General features: G+C 42.9%; 1 protein-coding gene across 1 annotated transcript; it reads right to left on the bottom strand.

Moving 5' to 3' along the window:
• Nucleotides 1-4,757: 4,757 nt before the first annotated feature.
• On the bottom strand, nt 4,758-5,591 carry LOC309563184 (olfactory receptor 5V1-like; the record flags this gene model as incomplete). Its single annotated transcript, XM_082267519.1, has 1 exon — nt 4,758-5,591. The coding sequence occupies one exon, from the start codon at nt 5,589-5,591 to the stop codon at nt 4,758-4,760; it is 834 nt and encodes a 277-aa protein (XP_082123645.1).
• Nucleotides 5,592-21,087: the final 15,496 nt, after the last annotated feature.

The raw sequence follows: 21,087 nt of genomic DNA, 5'->3' as shown, positions 1-21,087 counted from the left end.
ACTGCATAGAGGTTTGCATAGTATTTTTGAAATTCCTTGGCTATTCCTGTAGTTGTTTGAATTATTTCCCCATTTTTATTCTTTATTTTCTCTATGAAATTGATCCCTTTCTTCTTTTTTAGAGTTCTTGCCAGATTTTTTCCCACTTTGTTACTTTCTATATATTTTTCTTTTATACATCTTTTCATTTCCTGTCTGATTTCTTGTTCTAGTAGATCTTTCAGTTCATCTCTTTTTGCCTCAAGTAAATTATTTATTGATGTATCTTGAGTTTTTTAATGTTTTTGCTCTAATTGGTGTACTTCTGTCATTAGCCTAACCTTATTTTTTATTCTTTCTTTTTTCCTTTGTGCCCCTTTTGAGATTAGTATACCCCTCATATAAGCTTTGTGTGCTTCCCATACCATATTTTTTGGTGCGTCATTCGTATCATTTATTTGAAAGTAGAGTTCCAGCTCTTTCGCTATTTCTTGTTCCCATTTTTTATCTCTTAACATCTCTTCATTTATTTTCCACGCATCCATCTTAGGCCGCTCTTTCGCCATTTTTATCTTTACTGTAATGGGGGTGTGGTCAGACCAGGTCCTAGTCCCAATCCCTGCCTCGATTACCCTTTCAATCCATCTGTATTCAATTAAGATGTAATCTAGTCTCGAGTATGTTCCATGTACACTTGAATAGCACGTAAAGTCTCTTTCTTTTGGATGGAGAATTCTCCAGATATCCGCCAATTGGTTTGTAAATAATTTTTCCTTTATTTTCCTTGCCTTATTTTATTTTAATATTTCGTAGGATCTTTGATGTAGTGTCTATTTTAGGGTCGAGGCATAGATTGAGGTCCCCTGCCAGGATCACTCCCCCTTTTTTAAACTCCATTAATTTTCCCAGGACCTTTCCCAGAAAATCTACTTGTGTCTCATTAGGACTATATATATTTGCTAGGGTCAGGTCCTCTTCTCCTATTTTTCCTCTTAAAAAGAGGTATCTTCCCTCTGGGTCCACCAGTCTCGACTCTAGAGCGAATCCAAGGCCCCTGGCGATACCAATGGCTACACCCTTGGATTTCCTCCCGGGGGAGTCCGCGTAGTACCAGATAGGGTGGCTCTGAGAGTATAGCCTAGTATTGGATGCGTGGGATATATGAGTCTCTTGTAAAAATGTTAGGTCTGCTTTCAAATAACTGATTTCTTTTAAAATTTTCTTCCTTTTCTCTGGTGAGTTTAAACCTCGCACATTGTAGGACAAAATATTAACTACTACCATTTCTGATTATTAACCTTCATTCTTATTACTCTTTCCCCTGTCGCTCATCTGGGCTCTAATATGGTCTGAGAAATATGCGGGTATATATTCCCTTAATTCTATAAATTTCTTATAGGAGATAATTGGATCTTTTGGTATCTTTTTCCCTCTTACCCTCCCTCCCCCCTCACTCCCCCCCCCCTCTCCTCCCCCCCTCCCTTTCCCTCGTGGGAGCCTAGCAAACCCCCATCCCTCCGCCAGGGACGTCGATTCTCCTCCCTCCCTTTCCAATCGACTTATAGCCGAGGTCGAGCTCTGCCAATGATCACCTTTCCCGCCCATCTTTCCTATTGCTAGGTCCAATGGTAAAGGCATGCTGATTACCGTGGAGCCATCTGTTCTACATTCTTATTTTACTATAATATAATATATATTTACTATAATACTATTAATATAACATATTTCTCTGATCCAGTTGCATTTTCCTCATTTGTTCTTTTAGATTTTTTAACTTTTTTTAACTTTTTTCCATGGAGCTCCACCTTCTCTTCTGTTTCTTCTACCCTCACCAGGATATGCCCTAAGTCCCCATATAAGGTGGCCATTTCCGATTTTGATGGAGGGGGATCTTTTCCACTTAATTCATCTTCTCTGCTCATGTCTCCGTCTCCTATGTTAGAGTACTTTCTCTTGATACTTCCAGACTTTCTTCTCCACTTGCTCCTGTGTGTTTTTGATTCTTAGTTTTCTTGGTTCCCTCTGTATTTTGTTTTGGTCTGACGAAATACAGAGGGAAACGGGTTGTTTCTCTGGCTGTGTGCTTTGCCCTTTCCCTTCTGGCGTCATGTACATTTTAATTGTCCCTGGGCTTGCTGTTGTTTTTGCAGGTTTCCCTGCTAATTCTTTTGCCGGTTTATTTTTCATTTTTATCTTTCAGGTTTCTCTAGAAGATTTTTTGGTTTTTGATGCAGACAATTAATGATTTAAATATTCTCTTCTTTCCTTCCTCTTCCCTTCCCCCCCTTCCCCTTCTTCTGTATAATGTTTACTTCTGTTCTCTTTGATGGTATGTGCTATTGGGGTAGGTATGGTATTTTTCTTTATCCTGAAAATACTCTTCCTTTTCTCTCCCTCTATTCTTTAGGGTGCCTAGGGTGTTTCATAAGTATGTATTATTCCTATTTATAGGTTATCTTCTCCTTGCTATGTATGTATTCATATCTTGTCCCAGGGAGAAGTAAAAAAAACACATCCACCAGAAGAAAAAAAAAAAAAAGAGAAAAAAATCACAAAAGGACACCAACAAAAGTCCGACCTCGTAAAGGCCTCCTAGTTGTATGTTTATATCGATACCAGACCTCTGGGCCTCAGTTGGATATTATACTAAGTATAAGTGTTGGGTGTAATCAAAAAGGTAATGTGCGGTTTTCCTCTTTTTAGCGTTGTCCTATCCAGTCTTCTCCTGTGGGCTAGGAGCTTGGATTTTTCATCCCCCTTACTTTACCAATGTCTTTACCAATGTCTTTATTCCTAGGGGGGTATTATATCTCATATTCTTTTTTCAGGTTCAGGTTCAGGGTATAATAACCTCCGGGTGAGATATATAGTACACCCCTCTTCAGTCCGCCTCCTCCAAACTCTACCTCTCTCTAGTAGACTTTCAAACAGCATATAAAGTGACCTGGGTGTCAGGTAAGGGGGTGTTATGCTGAAAAGGGGGACTCTCTTTGTTCAAGTCCAGTTGGTATAATATACTTTGGGGGGTATGTGCAGTATTTCCCCTTTACCGCCAATCCCATCCAGCCTTTAGCTCCCTCTAGTGATTTTACCTTCCTTCATTTAGCATAAGTGCAGTCCATTTTATGTAACAGAGGGATCTATGAATCAAGCAAGTATGTAGTAACTAAAAAAAGTGGGGATCTCGCCCTCTCACCACTCCTTCGCCTGATCGTTAATTCTGTTGCTTGTCACTCCATGTAGGGATCCTGCATGTCTCCTTGCTGGCAGGATCGGTTGCCGGATCGGGTTTCCCGCTGCGGTCTTCTCCTGAGGTCGGCACCTTCTCCGGCCCCCTCGCTGCTCACTCGTGCTTTCGCACGTCCTGCCCGGTCTCCGCCCCTTTCGTGTAGCGGGACCCGGCCTCACCAGTGGCAGCCTTCACCCGTTCTCGGACGACCCGTCACAGCGGTCAACCACTCTTCCTCTCTCGGCGGCAAGAAGCGGTCAGGTACAGGCGAGGGAGGGGAGGTGAGGGGGGGTCGACCCTAGGAGGGGCCGGTCAGCATCTCATGGAGGTGGAGGAGTCGGGAGCTTTCGCTTGCATCTCACCAGGCGGCTTTCACAGCGGCATCAGCCAGCGCATCGGTTTGGCGCCATTGACAGGCTCCTCCCTCCAGTTGTCTATGTATTTTGCTTAATTTTCACCCGGTATTCTTGCAAGTAAATCTTGGGTAGCTAGGTCACTTCTCCACTATGGATGAAGCCATGGTTGTCACCCTAGGCTTCTCTGCTGATATGAACTGTAAACATGTCTTTATCTTTTTATCTTCATTAAATAAGGGAAGGGCAATTGGTAGATAGCTAGAAAGGAAGCTATTCTTTGGTGCAGCTCACAGGAGTTAACAGAGACACTACATTTCTAATTAGATAAACCGCTATTTTCTGTATTTGCTGAAATTTTTCTTAGCATAAAAAAAGAAGAAAACAAACATAGCCCCCACATCTAGGAACTGTAAGCCACAAGGCATTACATTTTTGTTTTTAGGTTTAGTTATCCTTTAATATTAATTGAAGGAACATTTTTATTCTAATACAGAAGCCTGTTTACAAAAAAAAAGTTTCTGTGCAATTTTGGCTTTAGATATATTTTACCATTTAAACCTTAATTTCCAAGGAACCATTTTGTGAATTGACCTCCATTGTAAGTGCAAGAACTCTGAGGTGCAATTATATACTGAGCTATAAGTGTATACCATATGCACTTAGTATAGTATAACCAGATGTGTTAAAGAATGCACATGTGTCAAAAGTAACTGCGATCTCTCCACATCACCAGACAAATGAAGGTCATGGAGTGGAGTCTAAGAAACAGCTTTCATTGCAGACCTTAGATAGGCTCAGACTGGCAACAACTTAGAGCTGGCAGAAACAAGTCTCAGTACAGAATCAAGAGGCAAAATTATGGTCAAGGGCAGGAGCTCACCAATCAGCAGGGGCATTCATTTTGCAGACCAAACGCTCTAGCTGTGACTCAAAAGAGAGCCTATCGGACATCTGCAGAGAAACTACTGCTTCCACAAAGAGAACAATAATCCTTCTTTGCATGTTTGCAGAAGACAGACCTTTCTATTAAGCCTGTAGCTGTTTTCCTAAAAATATACTTTAAGACTTGAACACCTTTTGTTTTTTTACACCTGTAATCTATTGAGCCAATTTAAATGAAAAGTCCAATTGAGCTCTAATTCACATAGTTTAATGGGATCATTTACACAGTGTACTGCAGTGTTTGTGGAATGCTAAGCATTCTTCTCAGTTTTCTGGCTTTTGCAGCAATTCATTTTTAAAACAATATATTTAAACTCTAAGTATCCTGTTTTACAATTCATAGTTGTCACTTTCTTAAATGACTCTTTAAATTGTTTGTTCTTTAAGGTATATATAAGAGGGTTAGCACTCGGGATCAGTATGATATATAGAAGAGAATAAATTTTGTCCTGAGTTGGAGAATACATTGACATAGGTCTAACATGAAGTGACAGAGAGGTTCCATAAAATATAAGAACAGAAGTCAAGTGGGATGCACAAGTGAAAAATGCTTTACGTCTTCCATCTGCCGACTGAATATTTACAATAGTGTATATAATAAACACATAGGAGGACAATGTGAGTGTAAATGCACTCAAGCCTACAACGGCTCCTAAAACATATGTTGCAATCTCAATATGTAAAGTATCACTGCAGGAAAGTTTTAACAAAGGGGAAATGTCACAGAAAAAATGGTTGATTTGATGGGATGAGCAAAATGACAAATTTGCTATAAAAACAGAATGTATTACTGGCTCTAAAGCTGAAGCAGTCCAGACACCAACCAAAAATGAAGTACAATGTTTGAGATTCAGGAGTAAGGAATAATGAAGGGGGTGACAGATCGCCACATAACGGTCATATGCCATAACAGCCAAAAGAAGAAATTCAGTACAAGTGAAGAAGATGAAGAAATACATTTGAGTCATGCACTCTTGAAATGTCATGGTCCTCTGCTGACTGGAGAGCATGCACACGAGCTTTGGTAGAATGTTTGAGGTCGAAAAAATGTCAACGATTGATAAATTGCCCAGGAGGATATACATGGGATTATGTAAAGAGGAGTCAAGAATAATACATGTGAATACTACAATGTTCCCTAGTAAAATGTTAAGATAAATGATCAAGAAAGCTAAAAAGAGGGGAATTTCATTTTCAAAAATGTCTGAAAAACATTGAAAGGTGAAGCCTGCAAACGTAGATTTCAAAGTCTCATTAAACATCTCCATGCCAGAACAGACAGGTTCTAGGTGATATTTGATGGCGGCACTCAAATCAATTAATTTTTTTCCAAAGGTGTGTTTCCTGTGTTTTTGAAACTAGTTGACTTCTGCTTCGATTTTGTAGGTACCAGAGGTAAAGTGTAAATGCTTTACCATTTCAAACTCTTTTGAATGGATTTGGTGAGGTTCGTTGCCAAGCAAGGATATGATCAAGAACATTATCAAGTTTTTAGAAATATACAGGAAGCCTGACCTCCAGGTTCAATAAACTACCTGTTGTACCCTGTATGTAGTAAAAGATAATGATCAACCTCAACTTTTGTTTAAACTGTACATTTAAACTTATTTAAAAAAAAAAAAACATTTGGGGTTAGGCTACCCATTATGTTTTTTTTTTTTTTTTCTTTTTAATCAGACACTTGGAAATACAAGTAAAATGTCTGAGAGCAATGCTGCCACATAATAATAGAAAATAGCTTAAGTGCAAAAAGGTGGAGTAAGTGCGAAGAATTGCAACCAGAAACCACCTTTTCTTTCTGCAGTGACTCTTGCACTTTTTTTATTATTTTTTTATTATCTGTGGAGTTCCACCTATTTGCCCTTTTGCATGGCTGTTACTCACCCTTGCATGATACCTGATTTCAAAATGTTTTATTGAGCTTTTAACCACTTAAGCCCCGGAAGATTTTACCCCCTTCCTGACCAGGGGGTATTTTGCGATTCGGCACTGCGTGACTTTAACGGACAATTGCGCGGTCGTGCGACGCTGTACCTAAACGGATTTGACGCCCTTTTTTCCCCACAAACAGAGCTTTCTTTTGGTGGTATTTGATCACCTGTGTGATTTTTTGATCATGCGTTATAAACAAAAGAAGAGCTTCAATTTTGCAAAAATAACAATATTTTTCACATTTTTTTATATGAAATTCCCAAAAAAATGTAAAAACCACATTTTTTTAACATTTTAGGCCAATTTGTTTTATGCTACATATTTTTGGTAAAAAATATTGCAAAAAGAGTATTTTGATTGGTTTGCGCAAAAGTTATTGCGTTTACTAACTAAAGGAAAGATTTTTGTAATTTTTGTTGTTTTTTTTTAAACGCCGCGATCTGCGATTTTTTTTGCGGGACTGCGACATTGCGGTGGACAGATTGGACCCTTGACTGACATTTTTGACACTTTTGGGGTTACCAGTGACATTACTACAGTAATCAGTGCTATACATATGCACTGTGACTGTAAAATGACACTGGCAGTGAAGGGGTAAACTTTATTTGAGAGGGAGGGGTTGTGTGTGTCCCTAGGGGCATGATTCTAACTGTGATTGGCTGTGGCTTGAGGTGTAGGAACAGTGATCAACGGTCCTACATAGTAGAACCGCGTGATCACTGTTCTTACACGGGGGAGAATGACAGGCGGCTTTGTTTACACTAGCCGCCTGCCTTTCTCCCGCTCTAACGGACGATCGCGAGTGCCCGGCGGACATCGGATCCGCCGGGCACATGCGCGGGGGGGGGGGGGGTCTGTGACCGAGCGGGAGTGGGATCGTGCCTCCGGCGGCGTGTGCTCGCTCCCCAGAGCCTCACAGGCTAGTGACATACCCATAAGTCACTTTGCCTGTGAGGGGCTGACCGCCGCAGTATATGTACTTGCGGCGGTCGGCAAGTGGTATAAGATGAGTACAAGTGTTACACCACAAACAGTACTGCTTTGCGGCAAAGTACAGAAGATGCTGTCAAAGAGAGATAAACACTCTAAGTGACGGTTCACATTTGTGCGATGCGGGAATGCTGCGAATATGCATCCGCACCTCTGGGAGTTCACACTGCCATATACAATACTCAGGGGGTGTCAATTAAAAGTTAACGACACCCCCAGTTGCGATCGCATATCGCAGTGCGATCTGCAAGTTTGCACAGAATCGGATTGCACTAGTGTGAACCACTATGCGATCCGATTCTGCTGCGAACAAAAAAAAAGCCTCATGTTCGAGTTTATTGCGGATGCGGTGCGAATTCAGCCATACAAAGTGTATGGCTGAAATTCGCACCGCACATGAGATCGCATGTCATTTAGGAGCAGTGCGCTCCGAATTACATGCGATCTCCGCAATCGCACAAATGTGAACCAGGGTTTAAGGCCCATAGACACGATCAGAAAATCATACAAAAAAATACCACTTTCGAAGCTATCATGCGCTAATCTGATCGTTAGTACACAGCTTTAATCCCAAATTTTCTGAAGGGACAAATGCGAACATTTTCCTTGTACAATACCAGAAAAAAAAAAACTGAAAAAAAAAGATAGATGAGGCTATTATATTGATAGCAAAAAATCTTTGTCTCGTAGGCACTAGTTTTCTTGAAAATGCATGACAAATTTTGATGTATAGTATATATAAATAGGGTGTTACATTTGGTTTTTGGTTTTATATCATCTGTCATGGGAAAAGTCAGCAGTCAGAGGGTGTTGTGTATTTCAAGTTGAAAGAAAATTTAATTTTAAAGAAACTCCACCATGGGGTTTATCCTTTTCCTTCATTTTTTTTCCTCTCTCTCCCAGTGAGTATTTGGCTCTCCTCCCAAGAGGAGGTTTGGTGTGACTGGTTGGTCAACAAGCTCCCGATCCCTGTATTTGTGATAATTTAAAAAAAAAAGAAACTGTCATTAATAAATATATAATTGATGTTATAACCAATTTCTTAAATTAATATTGATTTTATTTTTATCATGTCGTTTCCTACATGATACTAACTGAAGAAGTGGGATATTTGGGACCCACAAAACACATTGTGTTTGAATAGCTAAAATCCCCTCCCCCCCCCCACCAGTGCCACCTAGAACTCATAAAGTACCTGGTCCGAACACAATGAAGGAGATAGGTAGTATATAGTAGGGTGGGAAGATGAACGACAAGCTTTGAAACAAATTTGCATAACTTTTCTGTAATGCATTTTTGAATGTACACAGGAAGCCATGTTGGGCTATGTCATGTTACATTTTTATTGTTGTTTTTAATCAATTTGACATTTTAATATTGGTGTAATATTAATAAGCACCTTCAAAGTCCCATGTATGGTGGAATTTATTTTAATAATTTGTCATTTCAGGGATGGTGATGTCTATTTGTATGATCCTCGCAATATATATGTACATGTCGTTAAAGGAGCTAAGGAAAGAAGTGTAAAAGAGGAGGATATACAGAAAATAGGGGAGGGGGTTAAGCAACTAAAAAAAAAAAAAGGTTAAAAACAATACAAACATTACAGCAAAAACCCCCCCAAATATAGGACCAAAGAAAAAGAGCAGATTCGATGGACCACTTGGTGTTTTTCTGCCATGACTTTGGAGTTGCTCTATTAAAGGCAAATAGGCTGTTGACTTTCTAAAAGAATTTTTTTTACAAAGAAATGCTCCCTTAGCTTAGTGAATGAGCTCTGCTGATTTCCTTCATCCACGTGCAAGCAAAAATAATTTTTCTTTTTACATTTTTCTTGCACTTAATTGGATATTCTTTGCAAAGTGAAGTTTCATCACATTGACTAAGCTAAGTTAATATCCCCTGGCAAAGTGAACAGCCTATTTACTTTAAGTAAATCAGCTCATATGCTTGCATGGTGTTTATCTTGGTTATCTATTTTTCTTTGTAGAAGTGCACACCACAGATTTCAATGGATGGGGGTGTAGATATATACTTTTCAAATACTTTTGTCAAAAAGTACAAAGAGACATAACTACCACTTTCTTCTTAATCTTGACCAGCAGGGTTTTATAGTGGCACCTACAGGAGTAGGACACTAGGCAGAAAAGCAATAAAAGCGATTAACCACTTGGTGCTGGGGGTGAGTGCGCACCGCCGGCGGCATGCTCCCGCCCCCACTAGGCTTGGGACGATTGTCGCCGGGCACCCGTGATCGCTCCCCGCTGAAAGAGAACGATGGTCAGCTGTTGTAAACACAGCAGACCGTTGTTCTCTCTGCAATTATCACAGGTCTCTGTGGTCATTTCACAAATCCCTCCCCCATACAGTTAGAAAACACTCCCCTAGGCTCACACTTAACCTTTTGATCACCACTGTGTTAACCCCTTCCCTGCCAGTGTCATTATTACAGTATATGGCAAAATGTAGCGCTAATCTTAAACTGTCTGCACAGAATGTCTTTAAAACTTCAGAGGGGAAACAGCAGTCCTTATGTTCTCCACAAAAAATGATGTGAAAAAAATATATATATATCTTTGGATAGTGAAGATCCTCAGTAGTAAACCACCACCAGACACCGCACACACTGGTCCTTACCAAATGTAGGTGACCCTCATCACAAAGGTCATAATCGCATGATAGTGCCTGAGTCCTGGAAACCCGGGATCCTTCACTGCTCCTTCCTTGAATAGGTCAAAATAGCAGGCAAACTCCACTCCACATGGGGTCCCCAAAAGAAGAAACAGAACACCGCCTCATAGTGTATACTGCTTAATACTTTATTGGCCCCAAAGGATAAAAAGTAACTTACTGGATGGCCGCTATTAGAGAGCGTTGCAAGTTTCTCCTCCTTAGTTATGGATGCTGCTGCATCCCACCATCAAAATGGCCGCCGCGTCCCTTCCAGTAACAGTGCATATCTTTAGCACTGATTACTCTAGTAATGTCACTGGTCCCCCCAAAAGTGTCAAAAATGTCAGTTAGGACTCTGATCTGTCCGCTGCAATGTCGCAGTCCCGCTAAAAATTGCAGATTGCCGGCATTACTAGTAAAATAAATAAATAAGACATAAATCTTTCCCCTAGTTTGTAGACGCGATAACTTTTGTGCAAACCAATCAAAATACACTTATTGCATTTTTTTTTACCAAAAATATGTAGCAGAATACAAATTGGCCTAAAAGGATGACAATTTTTGATTTTTCAATTTTTTGGGAATGTTATATAGCAGATTGTGAAAAATATTGTTTTTTTTTTTTTTTTTCAGAATTGTCACTCTGTCACTCAAAAAAAAAAAAAAAGATCGCACAGGTGATCAAATACCATCAAAAGAAAGCTCTCTTTGTGGGAAAAAAAGGACATCAATTTTATTGGAGTACAGCGTTGCACGACTGCACAATTATCCGTTAAAGTAACACCCGTTAAAGTAACATAGTGCCGAATCGCAAAAAATGGAAAGAGGTGTAAAAAAGTTTTTTAAATAAAATAAATAATAAAAAGTGAAATTCATTTTTAAAGTGCCCGTCTCTCCGTGCTAACGTGCAAATGTGAATGTCTGCATCATTTAAATGTGAGATATTGCTGAGAACATCAGAGCAAGAGCAATATTTCTAGGTCCAGACCTCCTGTGTAACTCGTAACCTGCAAAAGCTTTTAAAGACACACCTGGGGAGATTTAAAAAAAAAAAAAAAATGAAATTCCTCTCAGTGAGATTATTGTATAAAAGGTAAAAGAAAAAATAAATAATACATAAAGAGAAAAGGTATTGGCCAGGACAGAAAAAGTAGAAAACTGTAATATATATTTAAAAAACCAAACCCTTAACTTGCAGAAACCTGCCTGATAAATATTCACCTTCATTGACCCTTAGAAAGGAAATGGCTGATGAGGGATTAGGGATACAAAGTTAGCACTAAATGGTTGCATTTGTGTAAGGTAGGCCTCCACCTCTGCCCTAAACGACATGCCTTTTTCTCAATAATGGAAGCAGGGAAAAAAGGGGTCCGAAACTTTTCCCAACACAGGGGACTTACAGCTTCTTCCAATGCTTGAAGCCTAAGCTTAGTATGCACTGTCCAAATTTTCAGCTGGAAAAGGCGACACAGTTTCCTCCATGACCTTAGATCAGAGTCACACAGAGTGGGTCTAGCCTCTCAGGTTAAGTTTCTAGACCCAGGAACTGACTGTCTTAAGTTATCACAGCCTTCCACTCAGCATCCCCAAGCTGGACCACACAGACAATGGGAAGTGCCAGAAGCTTACTCATCAAGTCTGTACCCTGCTTAAACCTTAGCAGATAAGTTCCATATAAAACAGCAGGTCAAATATGATGTACTGTTCTCCTTTTAATCCCCCTAAAATACAGTCACACAGGTTGCTAAATGAAGACTCTTGAAGATTAGAGTTAGGTCTGTACTTTACAGAGGGGCCTTGACTAGGCAGTGAGGCTTCACCATATATCCGCAAATGTTGTGCAACTAAAACATTAATGTGAGAGCTTTGGTAATAAAAATGGGTGCCCCTACAGTCTTTTTCCATATCATTGTGGTCCATACCAGGCAGAAACACAGACTTTTGTCCCTTTGCGCTAGATGAGGTTGTCCTGCTCCCCAAAATTTATCTGTAATCTCTAAGTGCTCACATTTCAAAGGTGGTGTAGTCAGCAAAAAGTGTCTCTCCTCAATGTGATCCTCCCCTGCACAGCTCCCTTTAGGCTTCCAACCTTACATATGCACATTAAGGGCACTCCAATGGTGACACCCGGGGAGAAGCCATCCCAAAAAGGGCATTACAAGAGGTCATTAGGTCTTTGTTTGGGCACCATGGTCTTGAAAAATGATCCCACTTTTATGCAGAAGTTGGAAAGCCCCTTTCCATCCTTCCCACGCCCATCAACTCTTCCAGATTAGCTGTTTGAACTGCAATGCAGCCTGACCTCAAGTCTCATTGCTTTTCAATGTGTTTCTGAAGCAAGACTATATCACCTGTACATATCAATTTTTTGGGGCAGGAATGTGCCGCTGAAGCCTCAGTGCTACTTGGCAACATTTTTAAAAAATAAAGAACTCTTTCAGGGAAGAAAGAGGACAAAATAATATTTTAGTAAGAAGATGAGTTTTACATTATTTACAGGATATTTTCTCTACTAGACTTACTAAAGACCAGCCCCAATAAAAAAAACTATTTTTCGATAGAGCCGGAAATTATTAGATCCTCTTTCAGCTTGATTTTTTGCTGTCTCTTTCCCTGCTAAAGAGATTTCTCCTCACTTCCTATTATGGTGATATACTGTATATATATATATTGAAACTTCTGAAGATCTGATTTAACAACCCTGTATAAATATTTATTATTTTGCTTTCCACTAGGTAGAACAATTTGAAGCATTGCTAAGAGTCCAGGTATCTTGAAGCAAATATAAAAAAAAAGAACAAAAATTAAATTGCAGTTTACCAGTCCTTAAATACAAATATACTAATGGTCCTCTTGATCCTGACAGAAATCCAGTTTGGTTATAATTTCCTGTGTACCAAAAAATATAAATTCAGCTTTATCAGCTTCCCAAGATGAAGAAGATGAGGAGAGAGGGAAGTGGGTTTATTTTAAATCAGATGAGCAGCCTAGGGTGACTACACTGCTCTTTTATTAGCATAGTACGCATTGTAACCCCAAGGAGGGGGGGATAAGGTGAGTGCTAGGGGGAGCACATACAGGCAGATGTCATGGATAATACAGAATAATGTGTACTCTGCATAAGCAGTAATGGGAAGACATAAGAGGTCAGTCCAGGCTAAAAAGGTCCATGAGTACTGTGGGGTGTCACTGGGTGACCTATATGAGGACAGGCAGCTAGTCAGCAGAGAAGAAACCTAGGACAGGGTGTGCAGTGTGGGGGGGGGGGCGAACAGGTAGACAGGTGGTGTGGATGAGCCAGGTGACAATAAAGGGGAAAAAAAGCCTGACAAAAGAAGAAGGAAACTAAAGCAGCCACCACATCAAAGGATTCATATACTGCAATATATTGATTTTTTTATTGATTTTTTTTATTTGGGTTTGGATAGGCTATTATACATATTAAAGCATTAATTCTGGAGTCCTTAGCAAAAAGAGTATAGTTTTGAATTGGTAAGATACCGTACTTAGAAATGTTATTATGTTACCTCTTCCTATTCACATGGCATAACCTAAAATAAAGCCAAAAACCTTTAAAATGCAGTTTACCTTTTTCAGGTGCTATCTTCTGGAACTTCCAGCAAGGAAAAACTCTACTTAGTTCTCTTAAGTATGAAGGGGGGAGTTTGAAAGGGCAAGCAAAACTTTAACCCTAACCCTCCCAGCTGGAACAGCACCCACTGACTGCTTCAGTCTGCTTACAAGTAGTTTTTGCCATAATTAATCCTGTCTGTACTCTGCATGCAGATCTAATCTAATCAGTTGTACTAGATTTGAACAGTGTCTGTCTTAGGCTGGCCATACATGGTTCGAATCTCGGTCAATTCAGCAGGAACCGGCGAGATCTGAACCATTAATCGATCAACTTGGGTACAACCAGCCTGACAGATTTGCTTCTGATTATCACAAGCGGCTGCTTTAGCTGCTAGCAATTATCACTGTCTTCTTGCTGCGGAGGCGGCTTCCCCTGCCCCCGCAGCGGGAGAAGACAATGGGCCAGCAGGAGAAATTCCCTTTGTCAAAACTGTCTGTGTTGATGGGGGAATTGTGTGCATTTATTTGCAGGAAACAAACTTGCACTGTCTATGGGCTGCCTTAACAGAGGGTTAACTGGAACTGGACAGCCAGTCCCCTGCACAGCTTTCAGGACAGATCATACTGAGCTCTTTGAGAAATTCTTGCAGTCAGTGATGGCACCTTGTCCTCAAAAACCTCTAGTTAAGAAATAAATATTTTTTTTTCTTTTTTTCATTTCTATGTATTCTGCATAAATAGGAACACTTAACAGACATACAGAAGGGTTTTTTTTATTATTTGACTGCAAAGTGGAAATATGCTTTAAAGAAGTAGTATTTACTTAATTTAATCCGGTGTATCTTCTAATAACTGCAGTAATCCATTCATGCTGGTGAAGTTCTTCTTTATTCCACTGTGCAGTTTTATTAAATTATATGAAATAAATAGTCCTCTTGTAAATTCAGCATATACTTTTGTTTCCTTCTTAAAAAAAAAAAAAAAAATACTAGTTCACTTAAACATACTGTTGCTCTTTAAAAGAAAATAATTTATGCAATTTTACACAAGATACCACAGCACAAGTCACACATAGCAAATGCTGACTGGAAGGCTTTATAAGCTTCTTGCACTAACTATAAGTATATATAAACTATTTACCAGAGGGAATATATTAAAGATGAAAGCTATTTTGATAAATCTCCCAAGGTACAGAGCTGTAACATTTACCAAACAAGAATATTTTAAAAAGATGCATTGTAACTAATTTCATATACACTATATTACCAAAAGTATTGGGACACCTGCCTTTACACGTACATGAACTTTAATGGCATCCCGGTCTTAGTCCGTAGGGTTCAATATTGAGTTGGCCCACCCTTTGCAGCTATAACAGCTTCAACTCTTTTAGGTAGGCTATCCAGAAGGTTTAGGAGTGTGTCTATGAGAATGTTTGACCATTCTTCCAGAAGCACATTTGTGAGGTCAGGCACTGATCTTGGAAGAGAAGGTCTGGCTCGCAGTCTACATTATAATTAATCCCAAAGGTGTTCTATCGGGTTGGAATTAGGACTCTGTGCAGGCCAGTCACGTTCCCCCTGACTGTGCCACTTATCCCCGGAGGAACACTGGGGATGGGGACCTGCCCAACTACAGTTCCATTTAAAGGTGGTCATGTGACATTCACAAATCAATTTATTAGTCAAAGCATTAGGACTCAATCAGGCCAAATATTACCCCAAAATTTGTCAACACACAGATTGAAAGATCTTTAACCTGTGTATATTTAATTACAATGCATTTTGATAAATAAAACAGGATTAACTGGGATTAAGATGTTCTTATAGAGAAAAACCTAAGACAAATCAGCAGGTTGCAAAAACCATGAGCAAAAAAAGTATATGTTCCAGCTTTACTTCTCATCCAGAAGACTACAAAAGCATGGTATGGTAGGCGGAGCATTAGGCTGCTAAGACCTGTTGCCAGTGCCACACTTACTAGTATTGGCGGCAGCCAGTTTTGTTAAGTGCGGCCACCAGTCATCAGCCGCCAGCCAGTATTATCATACTGGCAGCAGAATGGCCGTTTTATGGGGGCGCCAGACCGATTTATCCCCTAGGCCCTGCCACCCGGCCCAGTCAAGCCCATAAGACTGGCAAGTGGTGGGGACTCTTTTTGTGCAGGAGCCAGGAGGAGGCTGTTTTTTTCATGCGGGAGCAGCTTTTTTTTACGCCCCCCTGCAAAGTGCCACCCTAGGCCTGGGCCTTGTTGGCCTAGGCCAATATACAGCATTGCTGTGATGTCACTACTTACCATTTGTATCAGCGTGTGAGCTGATTATTTGCTTGTTTTTCACATATCTATGTGAGTGTTTTTAATCCCTTGATTCAGTTTTAAAAAATTATTTGAAGCAGAGAGCACTATGGTTTCTCCATTTAAATATTATGATATGATACATGGTTGATCGAAACACAAGAAGAGGAGTAACGTGATTCCGTGTCATTATTAGAAGGAGTGTTCCAGTACCATCTAGAATGGAGCACACTAAGGTTATTATAACTCCATTGTGTTGTCAGATACTGGAGGTGAGCAGGTTTGCACAACAGTGGAGCTCTTAAATCTGGGACTTTGACGCTGTTTTTTATCACATTAGCTTTTTGAGCTATTGTATTTTGCTTATTGTTACATCTATGTTATATTTAATATGTGATTGCGCTGCTCTTAAATAGGGTTGAGCGGACACCTAGATGTCCGTGTTCGACGGGTTCGGCCGAACTTTAAAAAAAAGTCCGGGTCCGTGTCCCGGACTTTTACCGAACTTTTCCCGGACACCGAACCCCATTGAAGTCAATGGGGACCCGAACTTTAAGGCACTAAAATGGCTCTAAAACACCAATGGAAAGGGCTAGAGTGCTGCAAATGGCAGCAAAACGTAGTTAAGAGCATGGCAAGTGCTCTGCAAACAAATGTGGATAGGGAAATAACTTAAAACAACAAAAAAAAACAGAAAAATAAAACAATGTTCTTCATCTCTGAAGGACGAGGCCCATATGGAGTAGGAGGGAGGTTGAGGTGGTGGTGGATGTGGCGGTGTCATAAGCGTGTGCACAGGGTGTGCCTGGTTTACCTGGGCACACCCTAATCACCTAGGGCACATAGCATTATCGCTCTGTTTGCCAGTGAGGAGATGGGAAAGATCTCCCTCGCACCTGCTCTGCTCTATTTCTCTTTGCCAGCAGGGAGAGTAATGTATCGGGGCCATGTACATGTAGGCAAACACATGCATGTGTATTTCAACTTTGGGGTGCACACCCTAATGCAATAGGCTGCGCACACCTATGGGCGGTGGAGGAGGACCAGGGCCGGATTAAGAGCATCATGGTCTTGGTGCTGAGGATTTTGAAGGGCCTTAAGGGCCGTGCCTTGGCATGCACCCAGAGGAGGAAGGGTGCAGCCATGCATGCCTAATTCAACATGGGATGCTGTCTCTGAAGCCCATAAACACATCCATGCATCGGCAACTGTCCCTCCTTGTCCGGCCTTCGCGCTGTGTGGGGAGGTTCTGAGGGTGCTGCCTGGGGAAGCGAGCATAGAAGCCAGACTTCTGTGTTTACAAGTGACAGAAGAGCGGTCACAGTGAATATGGCCAACCCGGGGCCTATATAAAAGGTAGGGGCCTGCATGGAGCTGCAGCTCCAATAGCCCCTACGTTAATCTGGCCCTGAGGAGGAGGACGAGGTAGCCAACACTGCTTCTTTTCACAAATTTTAAATGAGGGTACACCCCAAAAGAGTGAGAAAGAGCAAAAATGGAACAATGGCTGGGTAAGGTCGGTATCCATTGCTATTCTGCACAAGGTACGGAAAAGTCCCGTGGGATCCATGCCTGGTTCATTTTAATGAACGTGAGCTTGTCCACATTGTCTCTGGACAGGCGGCTGTGCTTGTCTGTTATAACACCCCCAGCCGTGCTAAATACCCGTTCAGATAATACACTGGCTGCAGGGCACGCCAGCACCTCCAAGGCGTAAAGGGCAAGCTCAGGCCATGTGCCCAATTTGGAGACCCAGAAGTTGAAGGGGGCAGACCCCTCATTCACTACATGTAGGCGTGTGCACACATACTGCTCCACCATGTTGGTAAAATGCTGCCTCCTGCTAAGACGTTCCATCTGAGCTGCTGGTGCTGCTGTTTGTTGTGGCGTGCTGACAAAGCTTTTCCACATTTATAACCCTGCCTTCTGAGGTGCTGGCGGTGCCCTGGTTGAGTTGGCGACCTCCTCCTCCTCCTCCTCTGCCTTGTGCTTCCACTGTGGCCCCGCTGTCAGATGGGAATGCCAGCAGCATGGCGTCTACCAGCGTGCGCTTGTACTCGCGCATCTTGCGATCGCGCTCCAGTGAGTGAATTAAGGACGGTACGTTGTCCTTGTAACGGGGATCCAGCAGCGTGGCCACCCAGTAATCAGCACAAGTTAGAATGTGGGCAACTCGGCGGTCGTTGTGGAGACACTGCAGCATGTAATCGCTCATGTGTGCCAGGCTGCCCAGAGGCGACGAAAGGCTGTCCTCTGTGGGAGGTGTATCGTCCGTGTCCTCTGTATCCCCCCAGCCACGCACCAGTGATGGCCATGAGCTGGCCTGGGTGCCACCCTGCTGTGAACATGGTTCCATCTCCTCCTCCAGCTCCTCCTCCTCCTCATCCTCCTCATCCTCCAGAACTGTGCCCCTGCTGGACAATTGTGTCCCTGGCGTTTGTGTGTGCAGGAACCCACCCTCGGAGCCCCTTGCGAATGACTGCCCTGAAAGCCTTGGAAATGTTACCTCTTCATCCTCCTCCTCCTCCTCATCCTGTGCCACATCCTCTTCCATCATCGCCCGAATTGTTTTTTCAAGGAGGCATAGAAGTGGGATAGTTAAGCTGAGAACGGCGTCATTGCCACTGGCCATGTTGGTGGAGTACTCAAAACAGCGCAACAAGGCACACAGGTCTCGCATGGAGGCCCAGTTATTGGTGGTGAAGTGGTGCTGTTCTGCAGAGCGACTCACGCGTGCGTGCTGCAGCTGAAACTCCACTATGGCCTGCTGCTGCTCGCACAGTCTTTCCAGCATGTGCAAGGTGGAGTTCCACCTTGTGGGCACGTCACATATGAGGCGGTGAGCGGGAAGGCCGAAGTTACGCTGCAGCGCTGCCAGGCGAGCAGCAGCAGGGTGAGAACGCCGAAAGTGCGCACAAACGGCCCGCACTTTCTGCAGCAGCTCTGACATATCGGGGTAGTTTTTAAGGAACCTCTGCACCACCAAATTCAGCACATGCACCAGGCAAGGGATGTGCGTCAAACCGGCTAGGCCCAGAGCTGCTATGAGATTTCTCCCGTTATCGCACACCACCAGGCCGGGCTTGAGGCTCGCTGGCAGCAACCACTCATTTGTCTGCTGTTCCATGCTCCTCCACAACTCCTGCGCGGTGTGTGGTTTGTCCCCCAAACAGGCAAGTTGTAAAACTGCCTGCTGTCGTTTACCCCTGGCCGCACTGAAGTTGGTGGTGAAGGTGTTACGCTGTCCGGATGAGGAGGCGGTAGAGGATGAGGAAGCGGAGTAGGAGGAGTTAGGAACAGGAGGCAAACTGAAGCGCCCTGCAATCCTCGGTGGTGGAAGGACATGCGCCAAATTGCTATCCGCCTCAGGCCCATCCGCCACTGCATTTACCCAGTGTGCCGTTAGGGAGATATAACGCCCCTGACCGTGCTTACTGGTCCACGTATCCGTAGTTAGGTGGACCTTGGCACAGATGGCGTTGCGCAGTGCACACCTGATTTTTTCCCCCACTTGGTTGTGCAGGGAAGGGATGGCTTGCCTGGAAAAGTAGTGGTGGCTGGGCACGACGTACTCTGGGACAGCCACCGACATAAGGTTTTTAAAACTGTGCGTCTCCACCAGACGGAATGACAGCATTTCAAAGGCCAATAATTTTGAAATGCTGGCATTCAGGGCCAGGGATCGCGGGTGGGTAGGGGGGTACTTCCTCTTCCTCTCAAGTGTTTGGGAGATGGAAAGCTGAACGATTCCACGGGACATTGTGGAGATGGTTGTTGGTGACCCAGGTGGTGGTGTTGCTGACAGATCGTCTGTTTGCGGGGTGGCAGGTGCCGGTATCACTACAGATGTGGCTGGAGCGGCCGAGACTGCAGCAGAAGAGGAAGCAGGATGAGCCAGAGACGTTTTTTGGTTTTGAAGGTGTGTACTCCACTGCAGCTCGTGCTTTGCACTTAGATGCCTGATCATGCAGGTTGTGCTCAGGTTGAGAAGGTTTATGCCTCGCTTCAAGCTCTGATTGCACAGGGTGCAAACCACTCGTGTCCTGTCATCAGCACATTTTCTAAAGAACTTCCACGCTAGAGAACTCCTTTGAGCTGACTTTGGTGCGCTCGTTCCCTTGCTGCGTTGGGCATTAGCGGGCGTAGTGTCTAGGGCACGGCCGCTCCGCTTCTGCACCCTGCTCCCTCTTCTGCTGTGCTGGTGGCTCTGTGCGACCACCGCCTCTTCCTCCAAACTACTCAGGTCACCTGCATGACGTTCATTCCATGTGGGGTCGAGGACCTCATCGTCCTCCACATCATCTTCCACCCAGTCTTCACCCCTGCCCTCCTTGTCGGTCTCCACAATGCTGAACGCCGCAGCAGTTGGCACCTGCGTTTCGTCATCATCGGAGACGCGCTGCGATGATCCTTGCATGTACTCATCTTGAGAAATAAGTGGTTGGGCATCGCTGCACTCAATCTCTTCCACTTCTGGGGCAGGGCTAGGTGGATGGCCCTGGGAAACCCTGCTGACAGAGTCATCAAAAAGAAGAAGAGACTGCTGTATGGCTTGGGGCTCAGACTGCTTGCCTGATTTGCAAGGGGGTGAGGTGAAAGACGGTTGGACATCGGCTGCAGGTGCCAACTGTGACCTTTCTGCAGTAGACTGGGTGGGAGACAATGTGAAGGAACTGGAGGCACTGTCAGCAGCAAACCAATCTACTATCGCCTCCACTTGTTCTGGCCTCATCACTTCTAGGGGCGTATGATGCCCTACCAAATACTGATGCAGGTTCTGTCGCCTACTCACACTTGAGGAAGGTGTTTCACTTGTGCGTGTAGCTGGCACAGATCGACCACGTCCTCTCCTTGCAACAGGAGCTCTAGCAGCAGCACCACCACGACCCAGGCCACGGCCCCTATTTGACGCTCTCCTCATATTTCTGAAATTTAAGATCTTGCCCTAGAAAGGTCTTTATTGAATAGCGGAACAAAAGAACAACAGTATCGCACGGGTGTATCTCACAGTCAAATATGCAAACTATGCCGCAATTTAATGTTTTTTACACCAAAAGGGTGTGTATTGAATAGCGGAATAGGATAAAAAACTGTGTATCTCACACGTACAAACACAGACTA

This window comes from Pelophylax lessonae (assembly GCF_965119305.1).
Source record: "Pelophylax lessonae genome assembly, chromosome: 9".
Taxonomy (NCBI): Eukaryota; Metazoa; Chordata; class Amphibia; order Anura; family Ranidae; genus Pelophylax; species Pelophylax lessonae.
Note: the sequence above shows the minus strand (reverse complement) of the source record. Positions and strands in the feature narration are given on the sequence as shown.